The 14,761-nt window shown below is 45.0% G+C and overlaps 1 protein-coding gene and 1 long non-coding RNA gene across 4 annotated transcripts in view; one reads left to right on the top strand and one right to left on the bottom strand.

The window, feature by feature from the left end:
• stxbp4 (syntaxin binding protein 4) overlaps positions 1–13,465 on the bottom strand; it is a 70,177-nt gene extending 56,712 nt beyond the window's left edge. Inside the window, exon 1 of one of the 3 annotated variants that reach the window (XM_085171118.1) lies at positions 13,094–13,465. In XM_085171118.1, coding sequence (XP_085027244.1) covers positions 13,094–13,149 — 56 coding nt within the window. In that variant the 5' untranslated portion in view covers positions 13,150–13,465. The other 2 variants (XM_085171116.1, XM_085171117.1) reach the window with 2 other exon arrangements.
• LOC146512000 (uncharacterized) overlaps positions 1–14,761 on the top strand; it is a 192,860-nt gene that overhangs the window by 79,384 nt on the left and 98,715 nt on the right. The gene's annotated exons all lie outside the window — the stretch shown is intronic.

The following is a 14,761-nucleotide window of genomic DNA, read 5'->3' as shown; positions in this document are numbered from 1 at the left end:
CAAGATTCATCTGGGAACACAATATATGAACCGAAACAAATAAACAACATTTTCAGGGATTTCTATAAAACGTTGTATTCACCACAAATAAACCCATCTAAAAAGGAAATTGATCAATTTTTAGACAACATAACTCTCCCAAAATTATTAGAATCTCAAGCAATGGCACTGGATTCGCCACTGACATCAGGTGAACTCCAGGAAGCCCTGATAAATATGTCCAATAATAAGGCTCCAGGTCCAGACGGCTTTCCTGCAGAATTCTACAAAGAATTCTGGACGATTCTAGCACCAGTTTTTTACAGAACGTTGTTAGAAATCAAAGAAAAGGGCAGACTTCCATCAAATATGAATTCTGCAAACATTAATCTCCTGCTAAAACCAGGCAAAGACCCTGTATATCCCTCAAGCTATCGTCCAATATCCCTTATTAATGTAGACCTCAAAATAATCTGCAAAGCTCTCTCGAAGAGACTAGAGAAAATAACCCCCCTCTTAATTCATCCTGACCAAACTGGTTTCATAAAAGGTAGGCACTCATCAACAAATACACGTAGATTACTTAATTTGATAGACTACTCATACAGTAAAAACCTTGAAACTACAATATTTTCCTTAGATGCAGAAAAAGCGTTTGACAGAGTTAACTGGAAATTTCTATTTGCAACTTTACACAAATTTGGTTTTGGATCTTCTTTCATCAACTGGTTAAAAATATTATATAATTCCCCAACAGCTTGTGTCAGAACAAATGACCAGACATCCTCCAGCTTATGTCTCCTGAGGGGCACCAGGCAGGGATGCCCACTCTCCCCTTCACTGTTTGCAATTTTTATCGAACCACTAGCAGCAGCAATTAGACAGAATTCAGCAATTAAGGGCATAAAATGCAAGAACATAGAACATAAAATCAGCCTTTATGCTGATGATGTGTTACTCTTTCTCCAAAATTCACAAACCAATATCACTGGGGTGATTGAATTGATAAACTCTTTTGCAAGAATATCAGATTACTCAATTAACTGGTCAAAATCTACAGTCCTTCCTATTAATTGCTGCTTCCATAATTCCTCTTCTACTCCACTGCAATCGGGAAATATAAAATATTTAGGTATTAATATTTCTCCCAAGCTTGCAGATCTAACTAAATTAAACCATACCCCACTTTTAAAGAAAGTAGAAGGTGATCTGGCTAGATGGAAATGTCTACCCATATCACTCATGGGAAGGGTTGCTGCTATAAAAATGATGGTATTACCAAAAATAAATTATTTATTCTCAATGATCCCAACTAAACCGCCGCAAGATTGGTTCAGATCTCTAGATTCATATATGTCCAAATTCCTTTGGAAAAATAAGCCCCCACGTATAAGCTTAAAAACACTACAAAAGACCAAGGATAAAGGAGGATTAGAACTACCTAACTTTCAGCACTACTTCTTAGCCAACAGGCTTCAGTTTATCTCAGGATGGCTAAAACATACCCTCTTAGATGAACCTTGGCTAGATGTAGAACAAGCACTTTGCAATAATCTAGAGATTTCAGATCTACCATTTATCAGCTCAAACATCCAACGACATGAATGCTTCAAAAGCATCAACATCAGCTCTTCTCTGACAGCATGGTGGGAGTTTCTGAAGTTGACAGAGTCTTCATTAATCCCATGCAAACGTACACCTATCTGGAACAACCCTGACATATTACAAAACAATAATATGATAAACTTTTCAGATTGGAATGGTAAAGGAATCAAATATGTAGAACATATACTAGAAGGAACAGAATTTATTTCATTTGACAGACTAGTTACACAATATGGGATCAACAAGAAAAGATTTTTAGAATATCAACAAATTAAATCCATAATAAAAAAGAAATTTAAACTGGGTCAAGTTGAACTACAAACACCACCAAGTGTGGTTCAATTTTTTACTCTTAAAACCCCCAAATTACTATCCAAAATATACAGAATGCTTTCTAAAACAGATGAATCAATATCACTTCCTATTGCAAAATGGGAAGCGGATTTATCAGTTAACTTAGACCAAAACTTCTGGTCTCAGATTTGCTTAAAAACCTTTCATCTAATCAGAAATCCCAGTCTTCAATTAATTCAATACAAAATACTACATAGAGTGCACTATACAGGTCATCGGATGTTCAAGATGGGCTTTGCATCTACCAACAACTGCTCACACTGCCAAACCAATTCACCGGACAATTATATCCACGCTCTTTGGTTCTGTCCACCAGTTCAGAAGTTTTGGCGCGAGATATGTGAAGACTTATCAAAGTGTCTGAAATGTAACATTCCAACTTCCCCCTTAGTGTGTTTGTTGGGCAGCTTAGATAATGTCACTTCAGAAAAGAATATAGCCCATATGGTTTTCACTGCTCTATGCATAGCCAAGAAAACAGTCCTCATGAACTGGAAAAATAAAAACAATCTTAATTCTAACCAATATAGAAATTATCTATTAGATTACATTAGTCTTGATACAGCCTCTGCCACCACATCAGATCAATCGCTCTGGGCTCCTCTGATCAGCTCCATCACCTAGTGGGGGTGGGGGGTCATATTTTGGTCTCGCCTTCACTGTTGTGATTGGTGTGGGGGTAGGGTCAGGCTTGGGGCGTCGGGGGGTTCCCCGGGAGCATCTTCCTTGGGGGGCTCAACCCGGGGTAGCGGTCATGGCCAATTAGGGGCTCTGTTGGCTCTTAGGTGACGGCTTCCTCGTGGCTACGTGCAGCGGGGCTAGGGGAGGGTCTGTGCTGACGGACGGGGGTTACTGACCTGGTAGCCTGGCTGCCCCTGGGTGGGTCCGGGACGGGCGTGAGGTTCTGGGGGCGCTCCGGCTCTGGCCTGGGGCCCTGGCCGGGCCTCGGGGGCCTGGGTCCTGGTTGGTGTGTTGCCGGGGTTGTGGGCCGGTGGGTATATGGGGGCCCGCCACTGGCGCAGGGTGCCGCCGGTGCGCCGAGCCAGCTGGGGGGCTCTTCAACTGGTGGGGGGGGGGTTGTCACATCTTGCAGGGGCTTTCCTCTCTCAGGAACTCTCTCTGCAAGAGGGGGAGATACAGGAGAGGTGGAGGAAGATCTCAGCCTGGGCGTCTATTGTCTTATGTAGTCTGGAAGATGAGTGGATGATGGGGTGGGTGCAGTTTTCTCTGTTGTGGGGTTGAGTGGACTGCCCCGGGCTCTGTGGGGCCGGGCGGCGCCGCTGCGCTGGGCCCCGGTTCGGATGGGCCTGGGCCCCCCTTCCCTGGTGGGTCGCGGAGTATGGGGGTGCCTACTGGGGTCAGCGGGGGAGCTGGCCCCAGGGAGGGGTCACTTGCTCCTCCCTTCCTTCCCTCCCCATCTCCAGCTGCCTCCCTCTTCCCGCTCCACCACAACCACCCACACATGCAGGGCCTTGGAGTGGGGGTGTGTCACCAGGGTGCAGAGGAGGTAACCCCCCCCCCTCTGTCCCCTTCTGGCTGCCTCTGCCTCAATTTTATCCCGCAACTTAGACATTCACATTACTCACATTCTCATTACACATAAATATAGGATCTTGGGGGTGGGCACGCTACACGGAATCCCAATTACCATCAGGGTGTACACCTCACCCCCGGCGTCGTTGCCCACCTCTCAATTTTAAATACACGTAGACATTGAGGGCTAGCAGGAGGGACTATGCGCTTACCTGCTGCTCTCTGGCAGGTAGCTCCATGCCCTCCTGGGTTTTAAACGCACCTTAGAACACACATACATCAACACTACAATGAGCGGGTGGAGGGAGGTTAGGAGTCTTCTCTCACCCTCGTTCTCTGCTTTCTGCTGGAGCAGGGGGGCTAGGAGGAGGAGTTGGCCGTCCGACTGGGGTCCGGAGTGTGGGGCCTCCCTGCTGCTGCGGAGTCGGGGCGGTCTGCTTCTCCCCACTGCAGGGAAAAGGGTAACACAACCTGGGTCTGGGTGCAGTTCCCCCCTCCAGGGGCAAGGGTACCTAGACCCGGTTCGTAGAGTACGCTTGGGGAGTGTGATTGTGTGTACAGCGTCTCTTTATGTCTGTCTCCACGTTGGTTGAGTGTGGAGTAAGTGCATATGAGAGCATGAGGGTGGGAATGGATGTTTGTATCTGTGTGTGCCTGTATGTCTGTGTCTGTATGTCAGGTTGGGTATCAGATGCCACCTCTCTGAGGACAGCTCAGGCCCTCCAAGGTTTGGAGGCCTATCTCCCCCCACCACTTCCCCTGCCGGGGGCGGACTCCCTCAGACGTCGGTGCGTTGGTGGTTCTTTGTGTCCGGGGGTGGGCGTCCGGGTACACACCGGCTCACTCCTTGGCGGCTGCTTATCGGGGCCTGGAGCCTGGGGCTCGCTTGGGCCACTTCGGAGGTGGGGTGCCCCCGGCCTCTCGGCCTGGGGCTCGGTCACTCAGGCACAGCTGGCTGCCGGCGGAGCTCACGGGCACGTCACTGCAGCCCCCCCTGGCTTCTGCTCCGTGGCTGCTGGGTGACCCCTCATCTGGGACTCTCCTCAGCTCTTTCTGGGACAGTGGCGCGGCTGCCCCTCTGTTGGTCTTCCTTGGTCTCTTGTGTTCTGGGGGCCTCTGGATGTCTGGGGTTTTGATCTCCTCCATACCTGCTTCATGCCCTGGAGGACGGGGCAGTGGCCCCCCACACCCTCTAGCAGATCATTACATGAGGGAACCTTTTAAGAAAACAAGCGCGTCCATGCTCACAGGTGTACACACGGGTGATCACACACACAAACTACACCCTTTTTGGCTCCTACCTCAATGCACACTGTGCTGTCGATCTTACGTGCTGCACAATAATGTTTAATATTTAGTATTTACTGTCATATTCCCATATATCATTGTGATGTGGTTTATTGTATTACTCTCGTTTTCTTCTGCTTGTTTTCTTTTTTCTTTCTCAACAGGTGATCCAGGTGATCGATATATGTATTTTTTTTTTCTTTTTTTTTTTCTTCTGCTTATTCAAAAGAAAAAAAAGAAAAAAAAAAAAAAGAAAAAAGAAAAAGAAAAAAAGAAAGAAAAAAGAAAGAGAAAAGAAAAAAGCTTGAAAAAAAAAAAAAAAAAAAAAAAAAAAAAAAAGAAGTTATAAATTGCTTTTAATGCATTTGACCTCCAAGCAAAACATGACTTAGTACTTGGTGGAGAAACAGCTGCTTCTGCACAGCAGTGTGATGTTTCTTGTAGGGGGTGGGGGGGAGGGGGTACTGTGGGTACTGCAACACTTTAGTCCATTATGGTGCAATGTGCTACCAATGATGTTCTTGGCCTTCAGATCAGATCAGATGTAGTTTTGGGTAGATCCACCACTCATAAGATGAGATCTTGCATGGAGCTCCAGACTATGATGCTCATTTGATGCTGACGTCCTAAGACAGCTCTTTGGTCTTCTCTGAGGTGTGAAGAGGTTAGAATGGATGAAACTGATTCTGTGGACAGGTGTGTGTTATACACACCAAAAGCGATTTGGAATCAGGAGGATCTGTAAGTGACTGATTGACTGAAGTCTGTGTGCCACATGGGTTAAAAGCCAGTCTGTAGGAACGTGAAGTCTGACTGGTTTATTTCACACACTGATATGTAAATCATTGTATAATTTTTATCTAATGCCTTTCCTCCATCAAAAACTAGCATAAAAATCTGTCTGTGAAGGTACTCAGTCATCCAGGTCATCGTAGTCTTTCCAAGCTCCTTAGACTACCATACAAATCGGAGACAGTTCATTTTTCTGTAAGTAAGCAACTCAGCTGGGATTAAATATTTATTTCCTCCACTCTGTGTGCTGAGAAGCATTTGAGGATATCTACCAGGTAGTGAGACGTCGCGTGAGGGCGGTTTTAAAGCTGTGATATTATCTCAGTTCTTCAGAAGCTTTGAGCAGCGCAGCTTTCAGGGCGACCCTACATATACTGTGTTATGTAAGGGATAATGTACAGTGAAGTCAAGGTCACACTGTGAAGAGGATTAGTTTGAAATCATAATCCATCTTAAGGAACCAAATATATTGTAAGGAGACCCGATGCACGCACATCATACAGCCGGACAGTTTTCTAAGCAGCAAACATCAGTCGAGCAACCAGCTACTAAAAATCACTTCTACATACGTTAACCTACTATTTCGAGATGATTCATCAACAAAGTAGATCAATAATTAGCAAAATAAAGTCACCCAGAAACCAAATGGACTCAGTCGATGTTGATAAATGAGAGTCTACGTTTGTCGAGTTACTCGGCTTGAACAGAAACTGACCAACACATTGGGACCACCGACTCTTTCCCACCATCCCAGATGAGTCTGTTTTTTAGTTTATTGTATTGTAACTGTTAGATGTTACCTGAGGGCCATATTGGAGTCTCCACCTTTCTCAAAGGTCATCTTTTTCTTTTTTCCAGACTTCAGAAACTTAGCACAAAACCACAAAAAACATGGAAGCCTCTTCATGACAGCTAAAAGAAACATAGGTTCTCAGCAGTTGTTTCATAAACTGAAATAAACTTGGTGTGTAGACCCGGCACTCTATCTGCTGTTAACAATGAAGCGTGAGTTGAGCACGTTTTTCCAATCAGTGCTTAAATCAGGTGACCAGCAGGCTTTGTTAAAAAATTAAGCCAGCGTGAACACGCCCAAGCCTGCAGCTCCTTTAAAGGCCACTCAGTGAGCGTTGTTGGAAATCAAAGAAAAGGGCAGACTTCCATCAAATATGAATTCTGCAAACATTAATCTCCTGCTAAAACCAGGCAAAGACCCTGTATATCCCTCAAGCTATCGTCCAATATCCTTTATAAATGTAGACCTTAAAATAATCTCCAAAGCTCTCTCAAAGAGACTGGAAAAAATAACCCCCCTCTTAATTCATCCTGACCAAACTGGTTTCATTAAAGGTAGGCACTCATCAACAAATACACGTAGATTACTTAACTTGATACTCATAGAGTAGAAACATCGAAACTACAATATTTTCTTGAGATGCAGAAAAAGCATTTGACAGAGTTAACTGGAAATTTCTATTTGCAACTTTACACAAATTTGGTTTTGGATCCTCTTTCATTAACTGGTTAAAAATATTATATAATTCCCCAACAGCTTGTTGACATCTCAGGCCCTCCAAGGTATGGAGGCCTATCTCCCCCCACCACTTCCCCTGCCAGTGGCAGACGCCCTCAGACATCGGTGCGTTGGTGGCTCTTTGTGTCCGGGGATGGGCGTCCGGGTACACACCGGCTCACTCCTTGGTAGCTGCTTATCGGGGCCTGGAGCCTGGGGCTCGCTCGGGCCACTTCGGGGGTGGGGTGCCCTCGGCCTCTCGGCCTGGGGCTCGGTCACTCTGGCACAGCTGGCTGCCGGCGGAGCTCACGGGCACGTCACTGCAACCCCCTCGCGGCTGCTGAGTGACCCCTCATCTGGGACTCTCCTCAGCTCTTTCTGGGACAGTGGTGCAGCTGCCCCTCTGTTGGTCTTCTTGGTCTCTTGTGTTCTGGGGGCCTCTGGATGTCTGGAGTCTTGATCTCCTCCATACCTGCTTCATGCCCTGGAGGACGGGGCTGTGGCCCCCCCACACCCTCTAGCAGATCATTACATGAAGGAACCTTTTAAAAACAAGCGCGTCCATGCTCACAGGTGTACACACGGGTGCTCACACACACAAACTACACCCTTTTTGGCTCCTACCTCAAAGCACACTGTGCTGTCGATCTTACGTGCTGCACAATAATGTTTAATATTTAGTATTTACTGTTATATTCACATAGATCATCGTGATGTTGTTTATTGTATTGCTCTCTTTTTTCTTCTGTTTGTTTTCTCTTTTTTTCTTTCTCAACAGGTGATCCAGGTGATTGATAGATGTATTTTTTGTCTGCTTATTTTGTTTGTTTGTTTTTTTGTTTCCCTCTTCCCCGCTGTTTTTCTTTCCCTCTTTCTTTTCCCCAGTCTGTCCCGTATTTAACAAGTAAAAATAAATAAAATAAACAATAAAAGGTGAATCAAATAGACCATTACGGCAAGGCTGGGATGGTCCATTTGGTAAAGTAAATCCGTTGGGCATCTTTATTCGCCTTTAGACAATAATTCTGATGCAAAAGAGCCAAACGGGACAGGCAAAAAAAAAAAAAAAAGCCACTCAGTCATGTTAAAATGTCCAATCATATGGCTGCTTTACGGCTAACAGCTCCGGTTTTTGTGCACAGTGAAATTCTGTGTCCTAAAGATGGTGTGGAGTCTCGTTTTATTCCATTTATAGATTTCCATTATAGTTAATTTATAGTTTTTCTTTTGGCCAATGAGAATCTCTTCTGTCAAATACATCAGTGCACGCATGAACTCAGATCTAAATGCTCAGACTCACTTGGGTATTTGATGCATTCACTGTAAGCCTGGACCAGTACAGCAAGACGCTGCCAGATCTGATCACTCTGCATAACCTTTGGCTTCCGCCTGCCCCCGGCTCAGCGATGAAGAGTCATTATCGTGAGTTTGTCTACTACACGTAAAACAAACGTACCTTTCCACATCAGTAACCTGACAGCAGAAGCTCCCCCAGGCCCACAAACAGACGACAGCAGCTGACAATGTGCAGCGAAGCCAACTGCTGGGACACAAGGGAGCAATTAAACTGATCACTTAATACCTGATAATCTGCACGACCTGTCGCAAATGATTAACATCCCACAGAGGCCGGGCGCCAGCGAGGACACGCTAACACCGCTGCAGAGCCTCCAGACCACCATCGCCTACACCTATGCACCTCATGTGTAGCTTTACCTGCAGAAGAAACAAACCTTCCACTTAAACCTGCAGTACTGGCTGCATCAATGAAACTGAAAGAGATGTCCCTGAGGTTTTGTGCTGTTATGTAGATATTAAACAGATCCATGTGTCACAGTTTTAACTGACCTTTTTCTATTTTTAGTAACTGGTCATTAATGAAATAATGGAACTTTCACCAGTTTAATGTTGCTGGTTTAAAGCGATCGATTCCATGTACAATAAAATTATATCTAAAGAGAAGCCTGGTCACATATTCTCCACCTGAAAACGTCTTTTACCCTCACTGTCATGATTCGGCTGTGTGGCAGGCAGGAAGTGGATCTTCCTGGAGATCAGGGTTAGGCCAACATGGCCCAGGATCATGACACTCACTTCTAAAGTGAGGCACATATTTCAGATGTTCCAACAAGTTTTAACATTAACTGAGCCCACCTCAGGGTCTTTGTCCACAGGCACAGATGACTGAGTGTTTTACCTGATGGTAGGTTAAAGTCTTCTAGCTCTTCCTTCACAGTCATCATCAGCTCTTTGTCCACTTGTTAAGGCCTACAGAGGAGTAGACTACACCCCTGGAACCTCCGGTCACTTGGGAAAAACGTGTGTTCCCGCAGTGGTTGTGGATGGTTTCAGGAGGCTTGCTGGGTGAGATCGGTTGCATAGAGGTTGCTGCACCAAAAACCTCCTTGCAACTGCTTTGATCACAGGCAGACGGCTGCGATCAGCTGAAGTTTTTAATGGAAGATGCAGACCTTTCTGCAAAATATTAACATTTACACTCTGAGCAAAAGTGTAACTTTAAAACATGCAGTGCAAACCAGCAAAGGTGGAACTTTTACTTTGAAGGTGAAAGGTCTCCAGTCAGCATGTTCACAGTGTCACTAGCGCTTGGTGAATCATTCTTCCACGTGAACAACAGGTGATGCTGATTCTGCTAGAGACCAAAGCAGCACCATGCACCTCTCTGCAGCAACCATCTGGAGAGTTACACCAACTTGTATCTGAGATGTCACATTAGCAAAATGCTTCTTTTAATCCAAAAACCAATGAGGACTGAGAACTGAAAGGTAAAAACAGCCGAATTCTTATTTGTCTTCCTCTTGATTAGCTGCATCCTTGCACTGTTTGATTTCATCACACAGACTAATTCCACTTAGTGAAGTCTCCTCTAAAGTTTGGGGAAATAAACTCAGCTGGACAATAAGGTTTAAGCTCAGACGTAACTTCTGCTGTAAAGTTGGACATCTAAAGCTGAACATCCTTTATGTGGACATTAAAATAACTGCAGTTTCTGTCTCATTCCACTTCATTGTTCAGCCGTTGAAGTTGCTGCTTGAGCGTCACCCCACCTGCCCCAAGAGCTTTGAAAGCCAGGATTTAATTTCATTCAAATGTTCCAGCAAAGAGAGGATCAAATGAAAATGAAGGAAGAGAAGGAAGTGAGTTCAGGTTTGAATGTTTGCTTTCAGTGTTGTGTTAAATATCTGTGCAGCCAAATGAACAGATAACCTCTTTTCTTTAGTCTAAACTGATGAAAATGCACGCTGATCCGTGAGCTATGCAAATGTGCAGAGAGCTGCAGCGCGTGAGGATTACTGTTTGGTGTTTGCATATTTAATCTGCTCCTGTCTGTTTGCCGTCTTTCTCTGTATGTTCAAGTGTCAAATAAAAGCACGAGAGGGGGAACACAAAGAGGAGACTCCCTGCGGTGAAGCGCAGCAGATGTGTTCCCCAGCATGAGTGATGGGGATGCATCCATACGCTGACAGATTATTACCAGACACAGGAAGCTGTGCAGGAAACCCGAACTGCTGGCTCACGTTTCACTTCCATGTCTCATTCACAGCCAGTACATAAAAAGAAGTAAGGGATGCTTATCATGGAGTGTGTTTGTTTGATTACCAGGAGTCATGCTGTTTAATACAGTTGAGCTGAATACTTCATAACACTCGTAAAACTGCAGTTCCTGTTTTGATTTCTCCAACATTCAACACTTCAATGTGTTTCCAGCACCTTGTTGAATCTGTGCCATGGAGAGTTAATGCAGTTCTGTAGCCCTAACACTAGTCCTAACATGGTGTGTATAATAACAGTGAATCTACATTAGAGCTGCTTAACCTCCTGAACTCTTCCATGGCAGCATTTTTAATTTCTCTTTGATATTTGGGCATATTGGGACCTGATGAATGTAAAAACAAAGAATCACCAATTTTTTTTAACCGATTTTTGTTTCTAAGAAAAATGAGAGCCACATATGAGGATATTTGTTTTAAATTTTGATAAAACAGAGGCAGTGTAATGTCCTCGTAGGTCCTTGTGGAGCAAAATTTTGTATTTTGGTCTAGACAACCCAAAATGTGATGTCCACATATGTGGAGGCCAGGTCCTAGGAGGTTAAAGATGCTCAGATGACTGAAGCAGAAGGTTTTCACAGAACTGCAGCAGAAGTTCTTTACATCTGTAAAGCTGTGTCTGAACAAAGCAAAGACTTCTGCAGTGAACAAGACCAGAGTGGAGTTGTTTGTCCTTAATGCACAGCAGCATGCTTGGATGAAACCAAACCTCATACGACCATGAGCACGGTGGTGGAGGGATGATGATCTGAGTGCACCGTAAACTTCTCTGTATACCAAAGTAATCTAGAGCCAGTGTGAGGTCCAGCTGAAACTTGGACCAAAACTGGGTCATCAACAGGACCGCAGCAGATCTCCAACAGAACAACTGAAAAAGAAAAGAATGGAGCTGCTGCAGAGCTCAGAGAGCTGTGCATGAATGAATGCTGCAAACTCAATGAAATGAAGCAACGCCGCAAAGTAGAGTGGAGCAAAACTCCTCCACAACCCCCTGATAGACTGATGAGATGACACAGAAATCACTGCAACGTGTTGCTGTTGAATACATTCCTGCAATAAACCATCAGGCAATCTGATGGTGATATCCAGGTGATATCCACGCATGTGTTTACGCCTAACCTGGCTAGTCTGTCCATCAGCAGCAGGTCCCTTTGCAGCCGTGGATTGTTATCTCTTTCTAAACCCAGAACGTGGTTGTTGTTTATTTCAGGTCCAGCTAAAATAACGGAGGTTCATAACATTCATCCAGAGGAGGCAAAACCAAAGCGTTCTGTAGGTGAAACCCTGGAACGACTGTCACTGGATGTCTTTTCATCAGGGTCACTCAGGGTTTGGTGGTTTGATCCCTCAATGCTCCAGTCTGCATGCCAAAGTGCGCTTGGGCCAGACACTGAACCCTGATGGACTCATCGCACTGTGACTGTGAATGTGTGCCTGCATGTTTTAGACAAAGCATCGATTCAAATGTGCGTGAGAGAGGTAGTAAGGATCAGTTAGAGTAGAAAAACATTACATAAGGACTGATCCTGAGGCACGTGTGTGTGCTGATCCCTGTACCTCTCTTCACCCCACTGCGGAGGTAGCCCAGCAGGAGGTCCAGACTAATTCCTGACCCTATGTCAACTTTTAATGCCTTTAATTTAAATTATCCTTCCACAACTACAGATGATATGATTGTTTTCCTACAATCAAGCAGCTGTCCTGTTGGAGGGCTGATGACGTGTTAAGTTGTAGGTCTGTGACCTGAGAGATGGTGGTCAGAGATGTACTATTTTATAGTAGCAGCCCATAATCTCAGAGTCCGTGCAGCTATTAGTTTGTTCATTTTAGAATAAATTCTCTGGTTTGAGCTCCTCGGCTGTGCACGTTTTGTTAAACTGTGCAGTTCTAACTTGGCCTATCGAAAGCTTTCATGCATGCAAAGCGATGCAAAGACGAGTAACAACCACAGAGAAAATTCACAAGAATAAAAAAATTAAAATTAAATTACAGGATTAAATCATCTGTACTTGCAGCCAAACTTTGGTTCTCATAAGCTAAGAGTTCATTCTGCTCTTTCACCCGACGACAGCAGCACTGTTTTATCTGAAATGTGTGACCTTCAGGGGCAACACGAGTAAATCAGAGCACTGGAGTAAAAAAAGTATGTGCCACTAAAATCTGGTGGAAGGCAAAACAATAGAATAAGAATGGAAATCCGTGCGGAGCAGCGAGCGCTGCACTGTCCTTTAAAGCGTCTCTGACCCAGAACTGCGTACAAGCATGTGGACTTAAACTCCGCGGCATCTGGCGCCAAACAGCCTGTAAACCTGCTTCACCCCTGAAGTCTGCGACCCACATGAGCAGAGAGCGAGAACGAGAAAACAAAAGCACTGAAGCATGTACAGGAGACAAGTTTCTCCATTAAAACAAAGAGAGAGAGAGAGGGAGAGGAGGAGGAGCAGAGGAAGAATTAGCTTACCAGTAGAGTAGAGACAGCCCATCGAATCGCTCAGCGTCTTGGGGGAGGAATGGCATCGCACGATGGCCTCAGACAAACAAGAGCGCTCACACAAACACACACACAAAGAAAAAAAACAGGAGCGAGACGGGCGCCTGAGAGGAGGAGACGATGAGATGAGAAGAAACGGCGGCGGCGGTTCAAACCGGGACGGTGTGTGTGACCGCTCAGAGAGGAGAGGAATGGAAATCCGCCTAGACAGGGAGAGACACGCTTACCTTTACTCACTAATCCGTGCTGATACCCGTCACACACACACACACACACACACACACACACACACACACACACACACACACACACACACACACACACACACACACACACACCAAACTTTAAAGTTTCCTTCAGCTGCAGGATGAGAGCATTAAACAGGAGATTAAATGTGTTGAAATGGAGCCTCTGTGGGTGAAGATCACCTGTAAGGCAGGAAGTTCAGTTCAGGCTCACATTTGGAGACTGGTTAGGATGGTCTCCTGGTTCATACGTCATCACAAAGTTTGAACTCTTCACACCACTGCAGCTGAAATCTAGGCCCAGTACTCGTTAGCTTCCTTCAGCTGTAATATCAGCAGTGCGAGCTGCTTACATCAAACCAAAGCGTCAGACGTGCTCACTGTCTCATTCCCAGCTGATGAACCGCAGTTTGTTGCCCAAGATGGACTTTTTTCATATTTAGGTATAATCCATGACTCAACACATTCATCACTGACAAAGAACTTCGCTTGGTGTTCCCCTGGATAAGCTGGAGGAGGTGGCTGGGGAGAGGGAGGTCTGGGCTTCTCTGCTTGGGCAGCTGCCCCCGCGACCCGGCCCCGGATAAGCAGAAGAAGATGGATGGATGGATGGATGGATGGATATAATGTATGTAACACACTGTGTCATTGCTACAAATATATAAAAAAAATTTAAAAACCAAGCCCTAAGTTATTATTACATTGTAACTGCCCATTATCTACATCTTTTTGAGGTCTGATCATTTTTTGATCTTGCTTCCTTGATGTGATTAAAGGTGTTCCCCAGGGTTCAGTCCTGGGGCCATTATTATTCACCGGATATGTTAATGTTGATCAAGGAGTATCGAACACTAATTCCCATTTTTATGCCGATGACACTGTGATGTATTCCACACCTCAGCTCCAACAATCATTTAATACTTGTGCAGTTCAAAATTACTTTTCAATGCAAAAAACTAAATACATGTTGTTTCCAACACTAAATTAAATTCTTTGACTTTTCCATCTATCACAGCTCTTCGCAGTTGGAAGATTGATTTGGTATCTAACTCTTGACTGGTGATTCTCTCTCCTCCCTCCAAGTCTCATATCAAACAGTTGGTGTCATGAACGTGACGAACATGGAAACAGGAGCCCTTCACAATAAAACAGGAAACAGAGGAACATGATGCAGGACAGGAGGAACGGCAGACGAGAGGAAGCGAGGGAACACGAGGGAGAGAGAGAGCAGACATGACGGGCTGGGAAACAGATAAACATGGCGAGGTAAAACACAAGGAGGGGAAACAAGGCACAAGAACTCACATAAGCACAAACAGACAAAGAGGGTGATCAGAGGGCAAAGACACAAGGAAGAAAAGCTCAACAGAACAACCGAGGTACTACAGAATAA

This window comes from Neolamprologus multifasciatus, chromosome 8 (assembly GCF_963576455.1).
Source record: "Neolamprologus multifasciatus chromosome 8, fNeoMul1.2, whole genome shotgun sequence".
NCBI lineage: Eukaryota > Metazoa > Chordata > Actinopteri > Cichliformes > Cichlidae > Neolamprologus > Neolamprologus multifasciatus.
The sequence above is the reverse complement of the archived record's forward strand: the minus strand, read 5'-3'. Positions and strand labels throughout refer to the sequence as shown.